The sequence below is a fragment of the Stegodyphus dumicola genome, chromosome 5 (genome assembly GCF_044657685.1).
Source record: "Stegodyphus dumicola isolate Sdum_Otavi_A_Nest chromosome 5, ASM4465768v1".
NCBI classification, from domain to species: domain Eukaryota; kingdom Metazoa; phylum Arthropoda; class Arachnida; order Araneae; family Eresidae; genus Stegodyphus; species Stegodyphus dumicola.
Genome location: NC_140772.1, coordinates 22,259,636 through 22,281,967, shown reverse-complemented (window position 1 = coordinate 22,281,967; position 22,332 = coordinate 22,259,636). Strand labels below are relative to the sequence as shown.

General features: G+C 31.8%; 1 protein-coding gene across 3 annotated transcripts in view; it reads right to left on the bottom strand.

Annotated features, from left to right (window-relative positions):
• Positions 1-22,020, bottom strand: part of LOC118183330 (uncharacterized) — a 748,198-nt gene extending 726,178 nt beyond the window's left edge. Inside the window, exon 1 of one of the 3 annotated variants that reach the window (XM_085816501.1) lies at positions 21,354-22,020. In XM_085816501.1, the coding sequence (XP_085672627.1) occupies positions 21,354-21,420 (67 nt within the window). In that variant the 5' untranslated portion in view covers positions 21,421-22,020. The remainder of the gene's footprint in view (positions 1-21,353) is intronic. The other 2 variants (XM_085816502.1, XM_085816503.1) reach the window with 2 other exon arrangements.
• Between the last annotated feature and the right edge of the window lie 312 nt (positions 22,021-22,332).

The window sequence follows — 22,332 nt, the reverse complement described above, 5'->3', positions numbered from 1 at the left end:
TATTCGGTCAGAAAAACACTTACACGGACAGGAGCGTGGGGTGTGTCATACCCCAGTTCCAACAAAATACCGATAAATCTTTTTCTGAAACACACAGGCAAAGAAAAAGCGATTATGAAAGTCAACCACAGCTAGAAACTCAGCTACAGAGAGCAGCACAGAGTTTCAGTTTCACGAATTAGGATTATTCTTTATGTAGGGTTGGGATATGATAAACCTCACGCGCTTTCCCGCGGGTTAAAAGGGGGAGTATATAAGATATTTTTTCCTTTTTTCTGCATGCCTTCGGGTTGTAACGGTAGCATACTCGGTGTATTCGAGAGGGCAAGGTTCAAGTCCCGGCAAGAGCATTGCTCATTTTTTATGACTCCTGCTGCCAGATAACCTAATGACTAAACTTATGCCAGATATAACCTAATGCCAGATAACCTAATGACTTTTAACTAGTCAGTTTAAAAACAGTTTCAATGCTTAGTTTAGCTAAAACATGAAGGAAAATCGGTAAATAAGTAAAATCTTAAAATTGAATAATTTTTTAAATAACTCGTAATTTATTTTCCATGCATTCAGGAAAAGTTCGCAACCATTTGCCTTTTTTTTTCCTTCTGTCATATTATATTAATATTATATTGTTAGTAATTCTTTATACCTTAGGAAGCCCCTCTGTTGTTAATAATTTAAAACATTGGATATTAATAGCGATTATGCTTAGAAAATCTGAATATAACTAACTGGCAGCATGCTATTTCCAGCACATTCTCTCAATTCTTAATGCAGATGTATGTCTACAACTTTTAGAAATTTACCTACTAAAATATCGTCTTGAGTTAAACACTAGCTCACGTGTACTTTGTTGAAACGAGTTTTAATATTTGAAATACTGGTAAATGTTTATGCTATATCCAGTAACGCTTAAGTATTACCCATCTTGCAAAACACAGATTAACAGATGCAAGGCTTCATTTCATTGTGTTATAGAAAACATATCCGAAACTTTTAAAACACAAAATTAGCTACATATTCTACAAAATACGAGTTCTCATTCCTCATTTTTTATAATTCATACGATATGACACAATTTTTCGCATATTTATATGTATGTTTTTTTTAATTCTCAATTTTCGTTATTATTATTTTTTTTTCCAATGGCAGATTGTGAAGAATTACAAATGTAACCCAGTTCATTAATCTATACAAGCCGGATGTGGTGGTCTCTTTATTATGTAGGCACCTAATAAGTGGGCCACCATTGCCTTTCCTACGAAAGGGATGGAGGGTTACAACCATGCCTTCTCCGGGACTCGAACCCAGGCCCTTCGGCATCGCAGTCAGCTTCCTTGACCACTACACCGACTGGGCGCCATTTTCGTTATTATTGTATTTATGGTAATCTAAAAGTTTCGGAGTTAATCTTAATTACTCAGAATCACATGAAATTAAAACCTCTAAAAACTGCTTGCATTCTCTCTATTTCGTTCAATTTTTGACTAATCTTTAGAATATAGTAACAGGTATTTTGGCGACATTTTGGTAAGGCGATAAAAGGTTACTAGCTAGGACTTTAGCAATAATCTGACAAGTACACAGTTCGAATCACAGATTATTTTGTCTCAGAGAAAGGAGAGATCATGAGACATGTAATTGGATTTTTGTCAATTTTCTTTGACTTTTGAAGTGAAAAATAGGTCGATGTGTGCATAGATAAAGTCAGAAGTGTGCGCAGAGCTATTTTTGTGCAATTCTGGGATGTTTTTTTAAGTGAAAATAGGTCGACCTGTACATGGCTACCGTGTATGTACGATTCTTAAAAACGCGGCAAGCAGTTTGCGATTCTGCACTTTCTCCCAATTTCGCACCTAATCTTCGTTATGATTAAGCATTTTTGTTCCATAAAAGTTCTAGAATAAGCGTAATTCGGCTAGCAGATTGTTGGAAAAAAATGTTGAGTTAAAAAAAAATGCCTTTACTTCGTGAAAACAAAATGGCGTCCAAACAAAAACTAGCAGGGTTGGTCGCCAAATTTTCGCCAAAAAATCGCCAAGTTACCATATTTCCAAAGATTAACCATATTAATTAGTTTGCACTTAATGTACCGAACACTTCCTTGCAAATCAATATATACTGTATCTCAGTATTTGTTTGTGTAAAAAAAATTATCCATATTTTTATTTGATAATATTATTTTGTATAAACAAATAATTCGAGCAAATTGAGAGTTTGAGAATAAATATGAAGCAACTTTCGAACTAAAATTTTGTTTCAATGATAACCTTACAGCACCAACATCGTTTTTACTTCCGAAACCTAATTAGACAACCATTTGTTCTGTTAACGTAATTTTTAATCACTGCTTATTATCATTACACAATCGTAATTCGAAACCGGTCTCTGCTAGAAATCAAAAATAGAAACATGAAGTAAGCTTTTCAAGCTAGTAAATGTTACATTTAGGAAAATTTCTTTGCTTCTTTCTTTGAAAATAAATTATTTCTTTGCTTATTTCTGAAAGAATAAAGAAAGAGAAAAGAAAGAGACGAGAAAAGAAAGAGACGAGAAAAGAAAGAGACCTCCCTTGAAAGAGACGAGTATATTTATAATGGTCGATTATGTACTTATCCAAAATTTTCTGGTCACTATTCTCAACAGTAAGATGGAATGTTTGATACGGATAGAATGAGGTGAAGCTTGGCAAAGAATTGAACTTCTATGCTACTTGCTTGCCGCATTCATTCTAAATCAAAGAATTCACATCTGTGCACACCTGCTGAAAGAAAGAACAGGAAATTTTGTGCTGGACTTGCATCCTCTTGGGAGAACGTATTTTGTATTTGAAGTAGGTCGTGTTAGTTTGACTTACTCGAAAGGAAATCATGAAAGGTTCTTTGTTTAGCGTTCGAAAGTGTTTCGTCCGTAAATGCTCGACAGAATTCCACCCGTTTTATTCTGAATTGTTATTAGACTTTCAGTCTCAGTTTCCTCTTCTCTTTCTTTCTCTAGCATACCGGTTTTACCTGAAAAAGACTTTGCAAAAACCCATGCGTTTTAGCTTTAAATTCTTGTTATTTCTTATAACAAGGGAGATCGCCTGTTTTGCCGAGAATCTAAAATTTTTTTAACTTAACACCGCACATTTGACCTCATTCCCTCGTCATCTAATTTAATTCTAGACAGAGCATCTGCTACGACATTTTCTGTCCCTGGAGAATGCTTAAATATTAAATTATATTCTTGCAATTTAAGGGCCCATATTATGAGGCTTGGTGAGACATCCTTCACAAGAATCATCCCTTTAATCGAAAACTATTTTCGCTCATCCTCGGCCAGGGCTAAATTGCTTTATTCATTTATTTACTTTAGAACAGAAAAGAGAGACATCATCATGCATATATGACTCAAATGTTGTTTTAATTCTTCAGAATTAGTCAAAAGTTTAATATCAGAACGGTATTCATTTCTAAATGTTTAGAATTAGTCAAAGGTTTAATCTCAGTATATTAGTCAAAATTATTATTATTATACCGGGTGATCAAAAAGTCAGTATAAATTTGAAAACTTAATAAATCACGGAATAATGTAGATAGAGAGGTAAAAATTGACATGCTTAGAATGACATGGGGTTTTATTAGAACCCAAGAAAAAAAAAGTTGTTATCGGGCCTTTTTTCTTCGAGGAAATGCGTGATTCTGGTTTTGTAACTGCTACCGGGACGGGTGAGAGGTACGCCGATAAAAAAAAAAAAAAAAAAAAAAACATGCCTTTACTTCGTGAAAACAAAATGGCGTCCAAAACAAAACTTACAGGTTGCTGTAGCAGGGTTGGTCGCCAAATTTTCGCCAAAAATCGCCAAGCTACCATAATGTAAAAATGTAAAGATTCACCCAATTTTTGCTTATTAAAGTGTTCTTACGTCATTAAGAATCCGATATATAAATAGAGAAAGCACTGCCTTTAGAATTCTCTAAAGCAGCGATACTCAACTGCTGGTACGCAAGGACAAATTAGGTGGTACTGAAACAGAGTATTTTTAACTATTAAATTCAAAAATCTCGTGGAAAAGAAAAGAACAGTTCAGAAGTCAAACAACAAAAATCAGCATTATATTATGATTTTTGTTGTTTGACTTCTGAATTAGTATTTATTCGGCGTGTAATTGCGTCTTAATTAAAAGAACAGTTGATAGAAATTTCCTGTAATCGAACTGAAGATTTAATTAAGATAATTAAGAGTTGAAGATTTATTTAAGATAGATTATTTCCTCTAACTGCAGATTTAAAAACTAACACTTGTTAACTTTTGGCTGAACCGAAAAAAAAATTAAACTCATTTCAAATAAAGCTATTAAATTTTTATCACCTTTTTGCAGAACTTATTTGTGTGAACAAAGATTTTCTTCCATGTTATATATGAAAAGTCAATACAGAAGAAAATTAAAAGTGTATCCTAATTTACTGTTAGAACGAAGTGAAGTAAGACAGACATAAGACAAATTGATATCCCTTAAATAAGCCCAAATTTCACACTAAATTGTACAAATAAAGTACTATAACTTAAGTTTTGATAATTAAAAGGGAAACCAATTTTTAATCTAATATCTTTATGTGTGCATATTTAATACGAACAGACAATAGGTTATGCAAATGGCGAAACAATTTTTTAATATTCTTATTGAGAAGTTGAAAAATAATTACTGTAAAAATGTAAAGGTGGTACTAAGGTTTTTCAATATTTTTATTATATGGTACGCTTTAGTCAAAAGGTTAAGAACCCTTTGCTCTAAAGCATTTCATATGGATATTTTCCGTTTGCTATGAAGTACAAAAAAACAGAAACCATATGCTATTAAATTTTGGATAATTTTAAGGAATCTCTGCAAATATTTGAAAATGCACAAAGCACACTGAATTACTCCAAAGTTTATCATTGTTATTGCTAACGCCATATGCTTTTCTCACATTTTTGGTTACAAAAACTTAAATATTTGTTCATTTTTGAAGCTGAGGGTAACCTAAGCTACTTTTAATTATGGGACATTTGTAATTCTCCGGATCTGTTCACAAAACTTTCGAAGATTTTCAGTTGTTCATTCAAAGAATCGTCAGAATTATAGTTCTCATACAAATGAGCCCAACGAGAAGTTATACAAAGAAGTAAAGCGCCGTTTATCAATGAAATTTTGCTGGCTCAATGATAATGAGACTCACGAATGTCTCATTACCAAGAACTCATTATTACGATCTCATTATCGTCTGTGGTAATGGGAACTTACCTGGTTTTCCCACAAAATACTGAGACGAAGGAATACGATTCCATTGATTTCTTAAAACATGCGTACAAAAGCAAGCAGATTCAATATCATCTTTCTCAATGAACTGAGTGATATGTAAAGAGAAAGCGACGGATTCTGGAAGTAAAACTCTAACCTTAATAACGTAAGAGAAAAACGAAAACTTAAAAAAACCCTTACTGTAGTGTTTTTAAATAAAAACTTTTATTCTAATTATTTTTTATAATATTATCCCTCTCAGTATTAAAATGTAAGTGAGATTAAGTAATCAAGTAACAAAAGTATCTCATATCTGTTACATTTTCGCAATTTTGAATTCTTTTTTTCTTTTATTTTTAGCCTTTACTAATATTTTTAATAAAAAGCTGAAATGAATTATCTTCAAAGTCTTTACTGTTTTTAATTCCTAAATTTTGTGTCCTATTCGAGTAAACAATGTATTGCTACTTGAATATTTTTCTGGTTTTGCCAAATATGTGTTGCAAGCCTCGTTCTTAAGCTTAGCAACGTTTTCAATAATTCAGTTTTCATTTTTAAATAATTCCTTAAGTCTGTACTTAAATGTACAATTAAATAACATCAAGGAAATTTTATTTAGCATTTGTAAAGGCAAGCTTTTTTCACTACCACTTCGATTAAACAATCGTCATCGCTCAGCGCGAAAGCATGAAAGTCTGACCCAACCGGTTTTGTGACGTGTCTTCACAGTCAGCACTCTTTTTTTTTTTTTCGCACATGTAAGCAGTGAATGTGTCGTCGAGTTCTTCAACTTCCAATTCTCTACAAGTATTCTTGTATGTGTAAGAAACCTTACTGAATTGCCACAGCGAGTTCTACACAGCTTTATTTTCATGGAAATAAAATGTTTTCCTAACGATGTATTCGACCAGATTCATCTATCCGTTACCATGTGTTGTGGGTTACCTGCTGCATTTGTAATTCGTCGTGTTGGCTGAAAAATATTCCACGTAATTTAAAGAACATGTCTGGCGACATGATTTGGATGCGTAATTTTGTGTCATCATAATTAATTAGCAAAGATGATTTAAGATTTAATGTTCACGTGCAGCTTTGTGAACAGACACGGTAAAAAATGATGAAGATATGCTCTTCTTTCATCTCTTACAAAAGATAATTTTGGCGTAACGTAAAAATGATGGTTGCAGCCGAAAACTTCCCGGCAAAAACATCGCGGACGAAAACGGCGTGGAGAAAACAACGCAAGGTGAAATCGTCGTGTTGCAAAACATCGTGGTAGAAAATAAAGCGGTTCAAAAATTTCGCAGTTTAAAAACATCGTCGTCGAAAATATCATGGTAAAAATAAAGTATCTACAAATCATCGCATGACGATAACACCGCAGACATTCTTTTTTCAGGCTTTAATAATTATAAATGGATATTTCCATAATGGTTTGTGAGCACAAGATGGAAAGAAGGATAATTTTTACTTTCATATTTTTTATTAACTAATAAATTTTTGTTGAAAACGTAAGAACGAAATTTAAGAATAGAAAATTAAGGCAACTTACAGCACTAAATAGAATTTTAAACGGACATAGTTAACTAACAAAGGTCATTAATAAATCATTTTTGATAAAGTTTTTACTGGTAATTTTTCATTAAAGTATAATCTAAAAAAGTTTAGAAAAAAGAAGCTACGTAACTGCATGACCTTATCTATAAAAAATTGCTAATTATGAAATTATTTTCATCACTTTTGTCAATCTAATACTCTTATAGTTAATATTATTTCTTGTTCTGCTTCAATTTATCCTTAAGTATTTTAAGTTTCCTTCTTACTTTTTCAGCAAAAATTTATTAGTTAATAAAAAATATGAAAGTAAAAATTATCTTTCTTTCCATCCCGCGCTCACACATTTTTATGGGAATATCCATTTACAATTATTATAGCCTGAAAAAAGCAAGTTCTGCGATGATTTGTCGATACTTTATATTTTACCGCGATATTTTCGAAGACTATGTTTTTAAACTGCGAAGTTTTTGAACCGCTTTATTTTCGACGACGATATTTTGTACCACGATATTTTAGAACTGCGATGTTTTCTCTTTGCGATGTTTTCTCCCGCGATGTTTTGTAGCTCGACGTTTTCGCCTTGCGTTGTTTTCTCCACGACGTTTTTGCCTGCGATCATTTTGCCGTAATGTTATCCGCGGACACCAAAATGATTTGTATTATGTTACGGTGAAACACCGAAGTCTGGAGAATGTCGACTTTTACCGGTGAATGTCAACATTCACATAGTCGCTTGGTGTACGTCCGAAATATTTTCTAAATACTCTTATTTCTGACTTACACCGATGAATGTTGAACATATAAGAATATTATATTTCCTTCTCCGTAATTCATTCGCGAAAAAACGCACATGACACTCAGAATAAGAACTTAAGAATATAAGAACTTAAAACACACAGTACATTCAAAATGAGAAAGGAAAATAATATAAGTTATAAACTTACCAAATTATGTAATTCAAATCGTATTTATTGCCACAACTTAAACTATTATGACACTTTGAATTGCACAAGAGGCCCTTGCTTTTGCAACTACATTTATTTGTGGAACACTTCCTTTTGCAATGGCAGCGTGTACATATGCTCCTCTCTTTTCGACCTACACCAGAGCATATCTGTGATTGTCGACATACACCGGTGAGGGACCGAATGTACAAGAATGTAAAGAAATATTCGATCTTTCACCGACGTATTTGGTGAATGTTGACGTTCTCCGGTGAAAGTCGACATTCTCCAATTTCGGTCTTTCACGATAACATATACATTCAAGAAATTAGTAAATTTAGAGAGGGGCTATTTAAAAATAAAATAACAAAATGTGTGAAAGTATTTTCTTTTGTGTTCTTAAGCAAAGAATTGGTAAGGTAAAGTAACATGTTTTAACATTATTGAAATGTTATAGTCGATAATTCTGGTATTTTAGCAATTGGGTTATTATATTCACACAATACATTTGCTATTTATTTTTAGTTTGAATACATTTGCTTATTGGGCACATTCAATGCACGTTAAGTAATTATTCCTGGAGACCGTTATATGTTAAACTTGACTTTTGCCATAGCCTTTGGCCCACCGTCACAACACCATTTAACTTAAATTTAAGCAGCTCATTTGAAATATAAAATTTTATATTCTATATCTTTAATTTCGTCTGGCTCTCATTTAGCAGTATGCCTATCGCAAATACTTACTTTAGAATTGCTTTAGGTATTAGACTGAAATCTACGCACCAAGATTGCGATTTCTTTCTAATTTGAAGCTATTCTATTTTCGCATTTTTTAGATATTCCTGATTTAAACTATTTTAAATTTTAATGCTAACCTTTTTGACATCTAAGAATATAATCTGGAATTTTCAGACTACGAATTTTTACAGTAATGTTTTCATTTTCTGATGTTATCCATCTTATTGTCAGAATATAAACAAGATTTAATAATCGTGTAACAAAAGATACTGTTATATTTATGATGTTCTTCATTTAATTCTCTTTTATTTTAATTCCCTTCTCGTGGATTTATTTTTCTTATTTATCCATATTTTCTTCTACGCCTAACTTCAAATAAAAACTAAACCAAAATAGCGACATAACTACAACTTCCAACTACATTCCCGTTCTGAAGAAATTGGTTTTCAATGGATTCACGTGTCTGCCATTTCATGAAAATCAAATAATGAAAACTGCTCCGAATAACCGTCTGCTGTGGCCAGGTTCTAAAATTACGCAAGGCTTCTGATTCTTTTTTTTAGTTTTCATTTTGGGAATAAAATACCTTTACAATTTACGTTGATTCTAAAGATATTAATGCTTGGCTTTGAATTAAAAGTTGATTCAAATTTTGAGCATGTTTTAAATTTTCTTTTATTAAATAAAATTTTATTCTAATTTATATTTACATACTATGAACATATGTTCGAAAAATAGAATTTTAGGTAACAATAGACTTATTCTAGTCTGACAGATTGGCTAAAACACTGAACACTGGTAGTTTGAACCCTGGCCAGAAGCTGCTTAACGGGTTGGGTAGGAGGGTTTTGTAGACTAAGTGCATTTAAGTCGGTCTCCTTTAATTCTATGTACACTGCAGAAACAAAAAGTGACAGCTATATAACTCCAGTTCTACTAGGCCAATTAACGAAATTCAACTTTCGTTTTTCATGTCTCGAAAGCGCATCTTAGGATATGTATTATATTTATATATAGCATTGTTCTAATATAGGTATTTTGACACAAATCCGGACTTTTTCTGAAATGACGTGCCAATTGTTTTCCATATTTCGAGTCTACGACTCAAATTATGCCAAACTGCCAACGTTTGCAAAAATCGCATGAGTAGTTTTTAAAAAATTATCTCTCAAAATTTTACCTCCTCAATGTTAATTGAATTTCATATATATTTATTAATATCACTTTTTTTTATTAAACTTGATTGATTTCTTTTTCCAGATTTCGAAATTTAGGCTTAATCCAAATATAATTCTTACATATTTTATGATTTATTTTTAAAATTTGTATTTTTAAATATTTTTTATAAATTTTTCGAAAAGATTTTTGTATTATAACCTATAAAGTTTTTAACTTCGTCTTAAAGTAGATGTATTTGTAGGGACACCTACAAAAAATTAGAGTTTTTTATTCAAAATTTTCTATGATATACAGAAATTTACATATTGGAGTGTTTTGAAATTTGGCACCTTTTTTTAGCGATAATAACGCCAAATATGGTTTACGCACTTTGTTAAAATTATTTGAAAGTATGAACAATGACTTTTTTTTCCGTTCATCTACAATGAAAAAAAAGAAACGGAAAATAGGTTGCTATAAACTAAGAAGTTCCCCAAGTAAATTATTCTTGGCGAAACCTGAAAAAAATACGCCAAGATAATTTTTTTTAATTTCTCCGTAAATTTCGCATCAAATTTTACAAAATTTAATATTTAGGCGTAATTTGAGTCGTAGAATCGAAATATGGAAACCAATTGCCGTTTCATTTCAGTAAAAATCCGATTTTGTGTCAAAATACCTATGTTAGAATGATACTATATATAAATCTAATATATATCCTAAGTCGTGCTTTTGAGACATGAAAAACGCAATTTAAATTTCGTCAATTGGCCCAGTAGAACGAGAGGTATACAATTATCCCATTTTTGGGGGGGGGGGCGAAAGGAACCCACGAGAACTAGGAACTTTAATAAAGAGTGTCTCAAGAAACACTCAGCATTAAAACTAGGATATAACCGAATATAGGAAGGCCCTATTCTTCTTCTTCCTTTACCACTGTAGAGACATTAGGTATTCTTTCCTAATGTCTCTACAGTGCATTCCTAATGTCTCTACAGTGCAAGCAGGAAAGACGAAAACTTAGCAAAGCCTTCGCCGTGAATCGACTTGCGGACCTCTCAATTACGCGCTGAGCGTGCAGACCACCACACCACAAAGGCATGCCAAGTACGCGGGAGAAATACCTTATATACTCCCCCTTTTAAAGGGCGACTGAGGTTTTTAGGGGACCCAATCGCCAAATTCTGGGCGAGGAGAATAATCATCCAACACCCTTTTAGTTCGGACGCCACCGTAGAGACATTAGGTATTTTTTGGAATCAGGAAAGATGAAAAATTAGCAACGCTTTCGCCTGGAATCGAACCGCGGACCTCTCAATTACTCACTGAACGTGCAGACCACCACACCATGGAGGCATGTCAAGAAGGCGGGAGAAATACCTTATACCTCTATGACTCTGGAGGAGATTTTCGGTGCGCCAGTATTTTAAGTTTCCTTATACCGCGGACGCTTACAAACATCTACGTCTTCTTGGGGATTCGAACCGGGTTCAATAATATAGCAGCCAACAACACTCACTGTGCCAACAACAGGAAGTAATGAAGAATTTTTTTAGTATCCATAAATTACTAAATAGAACGGTATCATTATGTAAATGAATAACCTGACGACTTCTAGTTTCGAATACCTTTGCGGATTTATGTCTAGGAACATATTTGAAAAGCATGTACTAGATGTAACTGCGATTTTGTATTACATGTTTGCCTGTACTGCCTACTTGTCGCAATATGGACTGCATACTTGTTGCAATACGGACTGCCCACTTGTTGCAATATGGACTGCCTACTTGGTGCAATATGGACTGTCTACTTGTTGCAATATGGACTACCTACTTGTTACAATATGGACTGCCTACTTGTTGCAATATGGACTGCCCACTTGTTGCAATATGGACTGCCCACTTGTTGCAATATGGACTGCCCACTTGTTGCAATATGGACAGCCTACTTATTGCATGACTCATGTGAAACATATCCTATTTTACCCCGCTAAATGAGATTATTTATGTTTAAAATACAAATGCTTAGAAAGTCTGAAAATCTAACAGCTTTTACGCATTATATATTTGTCCCGTATAAAACAAAGTCTGAAACACTTTGGTCATTCAAGACGCTTTTAGGGATATAAATCCAGGACGAAAGAAATTCAGAGACTCTCAATAAAATTTCACACTAATTAAATAAAAATTCATACTAATTACTTTACAATAAAGAACCACTGAATTCATAGATACAATTGTTTACAAAAACAAGTATTCTCAGGCAAGAATTCAAAGCGGCCGTTGCAACTAAAACATGTTCTCTTATAAATCAAACTCAAACAATCCGGCTGTTGTAGTAGCCGCTAAGCGTTATTGTTTTGCGAGTTTGCTAACAGTCTCTGTAGCGTTTGCATGACCCCAACAAAAAATTCCTATTTTACACTGCCATATAAAATTTAATATCACTCTGCATAATTCACGTATGCTGCCTAGACTGGTGGCTAAAACTCCTGGCTTCTATATCGTTCGTTGTTTCAATTTCGAATTCAGGAAAAAGCATGAATCACTCCAAAGCCTGAAGTCCTATCGAGTTATTCAGTGGTAGGAGAAGAGGGGGAGATCTTCGGTCCGTCCCTCGCGTCTCCGTCAAAATTGGGGTGAAGCTGGGTAAAGTTCGTAGTGTCAGCAAGTGAGATTAGCCACAGCAATGTATACCATAGATTCGTTCGTTTTTATTTTTTTTTCATTTATTTATTGGGGGCGAGAATGCTTTTTATGTAGAATTAAATTTTAGTTGCTCTTCTTCCGCCATTAATTTATCGCAAATGCGTTTAATTTTTTACAGTTCTGTCATATTCGAATAAAAATCTATTACGTATTAAATGAAATATTAAAACTTGCCCCAACATCTATAATAAAAAAAGCACTTTTGATACACTCCTGTTTCACATTTATCATATTATTAATTCTAACATAATTTGATTTGGATTTATAGCGAAAGATATTTTCTTCAAAAAACAGAAATTCTACACTGATAAAGATTAATGGGAATCTTCTTTCAAAGAAAGCACATTTGTAGATTTACAGAAAAAAATTTCACCACACTCATAATTACGAATAAAATGAATTACGTTTCAAAGCGTAAATAATTTTTTAAAACATTTTTCGTATTTTAATAAAAATAAAAACAGATAGAAATATTTTCGGTTTTTTCCCTTATTAACATTTTTTAAAGAAAAAAAAAATGGGTTATGCTTCACTCTGCCGAAGTTGAGAGAATGCGAACTTAAAACCCCGCAAGAGAAATAAACGAATAACGTTACAGAGATAAATAATCAATAACTTTAATAAGAAACCCAGCTAATGACAAAACTAAATCTGAGAAGTATTACTTCACATCATTAACTGATAGTCGTTAAAGGACAATTAGTTCCACAAAATGGATTTTGATTTCTTTCATTCATTTAAGAATGTTTCGTGTTAAATTGTAAAAGTTAGGAAGGTTAGGAAATATTAGCACAAACACTTAACATTATTATTTTTTATTACTCTTTGGTGCTTCCTGAGCCGATTAGATTAGGTTTTAGGGCCGCAGTGTAATTATTAATTCAACTTGATTAGATAAGCCATTTGTCTCAGGAAATTACCTGGAAACGCAATCGTCTGCGAATAAAAAAAATCTGATGTGTACACCACATGACTTCCTTGTACGGAATATTAAATTATACGCATTTTTTCTTGCATTTCATTTAAACTTATTAGATTGTATTAAATCTACTTCGCCGACAACGCATAAACCACAATAGAATAAATTCATTCTTTAAAATTCACTCTATTTGTTTACCATCGCGACACTCTGGCACTAGGTTCATTTAACAGTATTATATTTCGTTCATATTATAACTCAGAATGCACAAAATTTATATCATTTAAAGAATTATCTAATCGTTGCCACATGTTCTATTCAAATACTATAATAAAGCTAGAATGATGTATAAAAACATTAAGCAAACAAAGCAAAAAAGAAACAGTTTATCACATACGATTGAGTATTTCTCATACGATTAATTCAGTTCTCACTTCGCGACAAGACAAAAATACATAAAAACTCAAAATATCTGTATTAAAAATTACGAAGTAAATCTTAAATATTTATTTCCTCGAAAAAATTCCAGAAAGGATTAAGCCCGATTTAATTCGCAATAATAAATGAAGGCGTTATCTTTGCTGTTGCGAAGCTAAGTTTCTCTAGATTGGCAAATATTCCACTATCCTGTAGTTTCAAATGTAAACAAGCAATGGCCGCCATCCAAAAAGTTATTAGGCTTAGCGGCACTTAAACAACTTTAAAATTGTAAATAATTCTAAAAGTATTGCATGCAGATTTACTAAAGCATAAAAACCTTAACCGGAAGATAAGAACAACATAATTCAATCATTTTTAAAGCAAAAAATGTACAATTTACAAACATATAAGAGTAAAGAAACTGAGATCACTGAGCCGGGTAACAGAGTGGATATATATATAAATATATTTATATACGTTTGGTGCGGCCGATTGAAACCAAAATACGAGGTGCACATCTACATGCTATAGCAGTTTTATATACAAAATTTCAACATTCTGAGGCTACTCGTTTTTGAGTTATGCGAGATACGTACGTATGTATGTACATACGTTCGTACAGACGCCGCAAAAAATTCTTTTCAGAATTAATTTTAAAGCAGTTCTATAATTTTTTTGAAGGAAATGAGTATTTTATTCTCTCCTTGCTTACAGATATCACGCAAAAACATCGTTAAATTGCATTCGATAGCGGTCAAAATGGATATTTTCGTTGAAATATGCTGCCTGAAACTTTTCGCGATTACAATACTTCCTTTTTACTTCGTACAAGGAAGTATAAAGGGCGAGATTTACTTTGAATTAACTTTTGAAAAGTTATGCTGCTAGCTTTCGTGTTTCTTCTCTCTTTAGAACTTTTGCTAGCTTTTCTTGGCAATAGTTAATACAGTTCCTATTTTTAATTTCGCTCTTAAATCATTGATAATTTTGCTTATGCTTATAAATCATTTAACCTTTTCAACTTGTTACATAAATAGAAAACTGCTATAAATTTGATTTTCGGCTGAATTTAATTAAAAGTATTATAATAAAAAAAAAATCTGAAAGGTTTCGAATTTTAACAGACGCCCAAAAGGGTTTGTTAATGCTTTTTTTTTTTTTTTTTTTTTTTTTTTTTTACATTCTCGCTGAGCTCTACAGCCTGCCAGTCTGCTCTTTCACTCACTGCTGTTAACCTTATTATCTTTTCCTTTTAGCCTTAAACTATCACAATGCATGAAGATTATTTGACAAATAATATCTTTTATATTCTATTGCAGCAGATTTTACTTTAATTTTTACCATAGATAAATTTAGTATTAAAGGGGTTCATACACCTTAAACCCCTTATGATGTTCGAATATGTGACTTGCCAGAATTCGTATATTTTATTTATTTTAAAAGCAATTACTTCCATCTTTTCACGGCTGACTACATTGTAATATAACTGCTTTAGGAACTAGTAACCGGAAAGTTTGTGTTGCCCCAAATATTTTTGTAATTTAATCCGCTTTGGGAGAAAAGGTTTCGTCATGTTTCCACCTTGCGCGCATGGTATTTTAAAAATGGCTAATGGTACATACTTGAAATTGGATGGAATTCTTTATATGGGCACTATCGTCTAATTGAACCAAAAATATGATGAATATTTTAATATTAAAAAATTTTATTCATGAAAACATTACAGATTTTTTTAATTAAATACATTTTATAAACTCAACTCCAAATAAAATTAAAAATTTAACATGAAATTCTGAGAATTTCTGGTTCTCAATAGTTTTCAAATGTTATAAATATGGAATTAAATTATGCAACAGAATGTTTTAAACTGTGCGCGCAAGGTGGAAACATGACGAAACATTTTGTCACAAAGCGGATTAAATTATAAAAATATTTGTGGCAACACAAACTTTCTGATTACTATTTCAGAAAGCAGCTATATTGTGTAGTCAGCTATAAAAAGTTGGAAGTAATTGCTTTTAAAATAAATAAGTTATCCCAATTCTTGCAACAGTCACATATTCAAAGATCTTATCGGTTTTAAGGTGTATGAGTCACCTTAAACAGAAATTTAAAAAACTGTATTAGTATAAACTTTTATCGATATTCTGAAAGCAGTTGCTGTAATGTTTACAGCATGCATTAAAAGAATATTACAAATCCATACAAATGAACAGCGCTCATTGAGATTCAAAATAAGTGGAACATTTAATTCCACTTTTAAATCAGCTTTTTTGAATTAGTTTTGTGTTTGACTTTTGCAAGAACACTGTGCACAAAAAAAGAATAGTTTTTTTATTTTCCGTTTTACTGAGTAGATTGATGAAATTTAACTTGCGTTTTTTATGTCTCGAAAGCGCAGCTTGGGATATATATTAGATTTAAATATAGCATTGTTTCAATATAGATATTTTGACACAAAATCGGACTTTTCCTGAATTGGCAAACGTAATTTTTTTTGCATATTTCGATTCTACGTCTCAAATTATATCAAAATGGGAAGTTTTGTGAAAATCGCACGAGTAGATTTTAAAAAAATTAACTTAAAAATTTTAGCTGCTCAATGTTTGAGCAAATTCGCAGATATCTTCTGATTTACTTTTTAATTTGTACTTTTAGTAACATTTATAACTTTTTCGAAAACATTTTTGAATTTTGATCTATAAAATTTTATAACCACCATAAAGTAGATGTAGTTTGTAGCTTACCTACGAAAAATTATTTTTTAGTTCAAAATTATCAACAATATACGTGAGTGTATACATTGGTGCATTCTGAAATTTGTCATGATTGTTATAACCGATAATTAAGACGAATGTGCTTTACGCACTTTATTAAAATTATGTGATAGAATAAACGATGCACGTACACAATGATAAAAGTGAAAGGATTATTATAAAAAAAATTCTCGAGTAAATTATATTTCACTCAAACCGAAAATGATGCTCCAAGATAAACTTATAAATTCCTAGCTAAATTTCTCACCAAATTTCAGAAAATTGAATATGTAGGCATAATTTGAGTCGTACAATTGAAATATGAAAAACGATCGGTAAGTCATTTCACAAAAAGTCCGATTTTGTGTCAAAATATCTAGAGAACAATTTTATATATAAATCTAATATATATCCTACGTCACGCTTTAGAAACATGAAAAACGCAAACTAAATTTCGTCAATCGGCGCAGTAGAAGGGGTGTTGGTGTATTTAATTACGGCAAAGCACACGAGGGCTATCTGCCTAAGGGAAGGGATGTCTTCGTGGAGGGCTTTCTAAGGGGAACTGGCTCGTATACACGTTACAAATGGAAAAAAGCACGAAAACACCCATACAGCCAGCCCGTTCGCGGGATTCGAACCTCGGACCAAACTACCAGTGTTCAGCGACTTTACCGCTCGGCCGCTGGTGGGGTCCCAGTAGAATGGGAAATAATAGAATTGTCCCTTTTTTTTTGCAGGAGAATGTACCTTTGAAAGACAATATAGTTCATCAGAATTTATGCAGTTTCATGCATTATTGAAACTGCAGATGTCAATTATAATACATTTATTTTCTTAAATTTCTATTAAATGCCGACAGAAGAAACTTCTGAAAATTTACTGTATAATTTACTGTTGAAGCAGTTAAATATTTTATACTGAAATTACGTTTGAAGTAACAGAGACATTTTTTATCAATAGAATATTCAATGTATGAATAATACACACCTACAATATATATATATGTGATGTACCAGCTTTAGTCGTAACTTTAATTATCAGACGATAAGTTTTAAAAAAAAGGATCCATTTATTATTATTCAGGTGAAATAGCAGTTACAAAATCAGATATCCAGAGTAAATAAAAGAATTACTAATAACTTTTTGTATGAAGTTTACTGCATCGTGACATTTAAGAAAAGTACCCGATATTCTTTTGCAAGTCCTTTTATAGTCTCTGGAAAGGCGGAGCTTCCAAGAAATGACGTCAGCCTCGTCAGCCAATCCAGTTCGCTTTAAATATCTCCAGAACATTCTAAAACTGTACGTGTAAAGGCGGGAAAAACAACTTGACTACGGGGCTGGGGATTTAATTCCACGTACTTTCAAATAAGAGAACGTCGCCATTAAAAATGAAAAGAACATACAGTTAGAATTTTAAGTGTATTCTTGACTATGGAATTTTATTATTACATATATATATATGTATTATCTGTTTGTATTAAGTTAAAAGTTTTGAATAGTATTGTTCCTCTTTATTAATAACATTTGGAGTGATTAAAATGCTATATCTTCAACTGAAGAGAAATAAGATTTCTTGCTTAATTTATGTACTGTTTCGACTAAAAATACATGTAGCGGCGTTAAATTATATTTTTAAAAATTTTTCTTACTTATAAAAAGTAAGAACAATTTTTTCTTACATCTTATAAAAAGGACATTTTGATGGATGAATATAGGAATGCCTATTAATGTCTTGATTTTCTAGCATGCTAATATAGAACATGAAACTTTTTCCCGCTATTGAAATGTATTATAAATTACTATGTGTTAGTATACGTATATTTTAAATCATAATACTCATAAATAATATTTTTATTTTCTATTCGTCTATTTTTTAAAATAATAAATAATATGTGAAAGTTTATAATTGAATTAAAGATGTAAAACTTGAATCGTTCCTATCTGATTAAAATACTGCAAGAGAGGAAGAATATTTTCATTTCTAAACAGAAATACGTCTAGCTTTCAGGCTTAAGTTTTAATGCTGAGATCGAAACTAATTTTTAAATTCACTTGTTCTTCTTCTGTATACAAATTTTCTCAAAATTGCAACCTTATGATTTTCAGAATATTCTAATGTTACTCATCTTTCGTACTTTTATTAAATAGACTTATAGTTACCGAAAATTTTAATAGAAAATAAAATTAAACTAAATTGTCTAATTAAAACAGCAAAATAATTATTCAAAACGGTAACTTAATGCAGCAATTTTAAGTGATGTGGTCAGGATGGTTGATTAGATATCGATGAAAGATTATTTAACAGAACAATGAAAAATCGTAAGCTTAAATTCAAATTTCCGTCTCTTCTTGCATGTGACGTCATTAGAAAACTTAACTCTTCACGTAACTCTGTTTTCATTTAGCTAAGATAGAGGTCAGTTAACTGTTTCTCTAAAGACTTGGGAAATGTAATCAAAATGGCTTTAATTTAGATACAGAATTATGTTATAAATTTCCTTTAGTCAAATACGAAAGCAGTTATAAGTATACTCTAAAATATATTTAAGATGCATGTATTCTGCTAGGAGAAAGATCTTTAATACCTCTAGACCAAAGACGTAAAATTTCATAAATTCCATGTTTGCTCGGAATAAAGTAGAAACATATATTAGTTCTGAATTTCCGGTATATAACATGAAAACTTCGTTTTTTGAAATTGAATTCATTCATAAAATAGCAGAGGACAATTCTAAATTTACGTAATAACATATCTACATACAGATACGAACTAATATTTTGAAATCATAACATAAAGTTTCAGTTTCAGTAAGAGTGGTAGATAATATGGTATACCAAACAGTGAGACGTCATAATATCATGCTTGCATTGTTTCTGGAAATTCAGAAATTGGTTTTGAAGGTATAAAAATATCTTACTTGTTGCTATTATTTCCTTAAATAAACTTTCTATTATTTTATTAAGTACAAGCTGTTTTTTTACAATTCTAATACTTTTTAAGGGGACTCATACACCTTAAACCCCTCATGATCTTCGAATATGTGACTGTTGCAAGAATTGGGATATTTTATTTATTTTAAAAGCAATTATTTCCAACTTTTTACAGCTGATTACATAATATAGCTGCTTTGGAAACTAGTAACCAGAAAGTTTGTTTTGCCACAAATATTTTGTAACTTAATCCTCTTTGTGACAAAATATTTCGCCATGTTTCCACCTTGCGAGCATGATATTTTAAAAATGGCTAATGGTACATACTTGAAATTTTATAGAATTCTTTATATGGGCACTTTTCTAACTGAACCAAAATCTGCTGAATATTTTAATATTGAAAAATTTTAAGGGCGAAAACATTTTTTTAATAAAATACATTTTATAAACTCAACTCAAAATAAAACAAAAATTGAAGATGAAATTTTTAGAATTTTAGGTTTACAGTAGTTTCCAAATGTTATAAAAGCTATATATTAAATATGGAATTAAATTATGAAACAGAATGTTTTAAACTGTGCGCGCAAGTTGGAAACATGACGAAAAATGTTGTCACAAATCAGATTAAATTATAAAAATATTTGTGGCAACACAAAATTTATGATTACTATTTCAGAAAGTAGCTATATTATGTAGTCAGCTGTAAAAAGTTGTTGGTAATTGCTTTTAAAATAAATAAGTTATCCCAATTCTTGCAACAGTCACCTATTTAAACATCTTATGAGTTTTAAGGTGTATGAGTCCCCTTAAGAAGTTGATATGGTTAAAATTCCTATTTGAATACATATTACCAATTCTTTATCAAAAGCAAATCATTTCATTTAAATGCTTAATTCACAAAAACATAATTTTCCAGAATAATTCATTTATATTCAATAAGAAACTAAATAAATTTAATACAGGAAAATTCAATAAACAAGTTTTCCAATACTGAAATAAATAAGTTTGATTTAGCTGCTTTTCCGTCGGAGTCAAAGATATTAGTGCAACAATAATCTTTTACTTTCAAAACTACCAAATGCCGAACATTTTCAAATAAAAATATAAACATTTACTCTCTTTTCTGAGCTAAATAGTTAGAGTATATTCAATAACATAACTCTTCAGTCACATAAATATCAATATATTAGAACAGAACACTAATTCTTTTTAGGTGTAAAACAAAATAATACCAAATAAAGTTCTTAGTATCTTAGTATACCTATGATAACTTTATTCGTAACTCACTGCTAAGAAAATGGTAGCTTTATTTGTATTTCATTGCTAAAATAATCAGAAATATTTTTAATTTCCTTTAATTGTTTTATTTTCTGTCTTGAAATATCAGTGTAGCTTTAAACTGCAAGTTTAATGTCAAATGTTAGAGTCATTAATTCGATTAATGATTCTAAAATTAGATATTAAAGGAGGAAAACTATGCCTCACCAAAAGGCAATGACGTTTTACGGCAATTCACTTGAATTATTTCTTTGCTAGTTTATTATTTCACGTGTATAATTGGTATTATTGGTAATATTTTTATTATTTCACGTGTATAATTGGTAGATGTAAGATTCAAAAAACTGATACGGAAACATTGTCTGTCCACTTCGGAAACCTTTATTTAGACAGCTATGTTCTTGGAGTGTAATTAGTTCCTTCTCGGAGCTAACGAAACGAGAGTGTCCGTATCAGGTTTTTGAACCTTACAGTAGATTTCTTGTTTTGCCATCAATGAATTTGTATTTAATAAACAAACAATATCCTCTTATACTTTAGCTCTACATTTTGGGTTTCTAAACTAGAAGCGCAAATGAGCATTAAATGCTTTTCGATATCGAAATCAATTTGCATTTCGTGCTTCCTTAAAGTCAGCAACAGCAGTTGTAAGTTATAAAACTTTCTTACTCACCATTCAGCTGTAGGAAGACAGGCAGGAGCCATCGAGAGACAGCTTTTATGAAAGCCGTCCAAACCATGAAGAGGACTGCTACAATACCTCGCGTCCACCAAGTATAGCTTTAGCTCTTTGCTCGCCTGTTGATAGCTTCTACGCAAGTTTCCAAGTTCTTGCGCAACCGGATTTCTTCAGACAATCCCTCTCTACATGCTGTCCGGTCAGCAGCTGCTTACAAACTGACTCCTGTGCACGCGAGCCGGATTCTGTCTGTCGACTGTATTCGAGTTTCCACCACGTGTGTGCGAGATCCGGGTACCTCTAAAAGGAGGTGGTGGGTTGGGACAGGATGGTGCGCGAAGCATCGATCCGGCCTCAGCGAGGCAATTTTGACCGGACGTTCTGCTCAGATGAGGGTGGATGAGAAATTGTTGGTAAAAGGGAAACGTATGGAAGAAAGCCTTGCAGGTAGAATATCAAAACTCGGAGAATTCAATTTCCGTTTTATGGCCTTTTTCTTGATGTACTTGCTTTCTTATTTACTTTTCAGACAACAATGCAATTCTTCTTCATACTTTTGCATATTATCCAGATTTTATTGACTCGTAGCTTATCTGCCTCTAAAAGCAAATATTTCTGAATTTTTGTTTCATTTGCTTCAGTAATCGAGACGAATAGCATAGTTTTGAGAAATGTCCATTTTTAGTCCAAAGGGATTTGAATCCCGAAGGACTATTAGTTTCGTTTTGGCATTTTGCGTCGGACTCATAAATGTCGGTTCACTTTTCAAACTGTTGCCACAAAATGTTAGACTCCTCCATTATATTTGAAGAAATGAAATAATGAAAAATCTGCATAAATGTATGTATATTTCTCGTATTGTGATAAAACAACGGTACATAGAGTCATCGAATTTTGAATAACGTAATCCTCCAACGAATATAAGCATGTGGAAGACCAAATTTGAAATTTGAAATTTGTGGTAGGATCGATT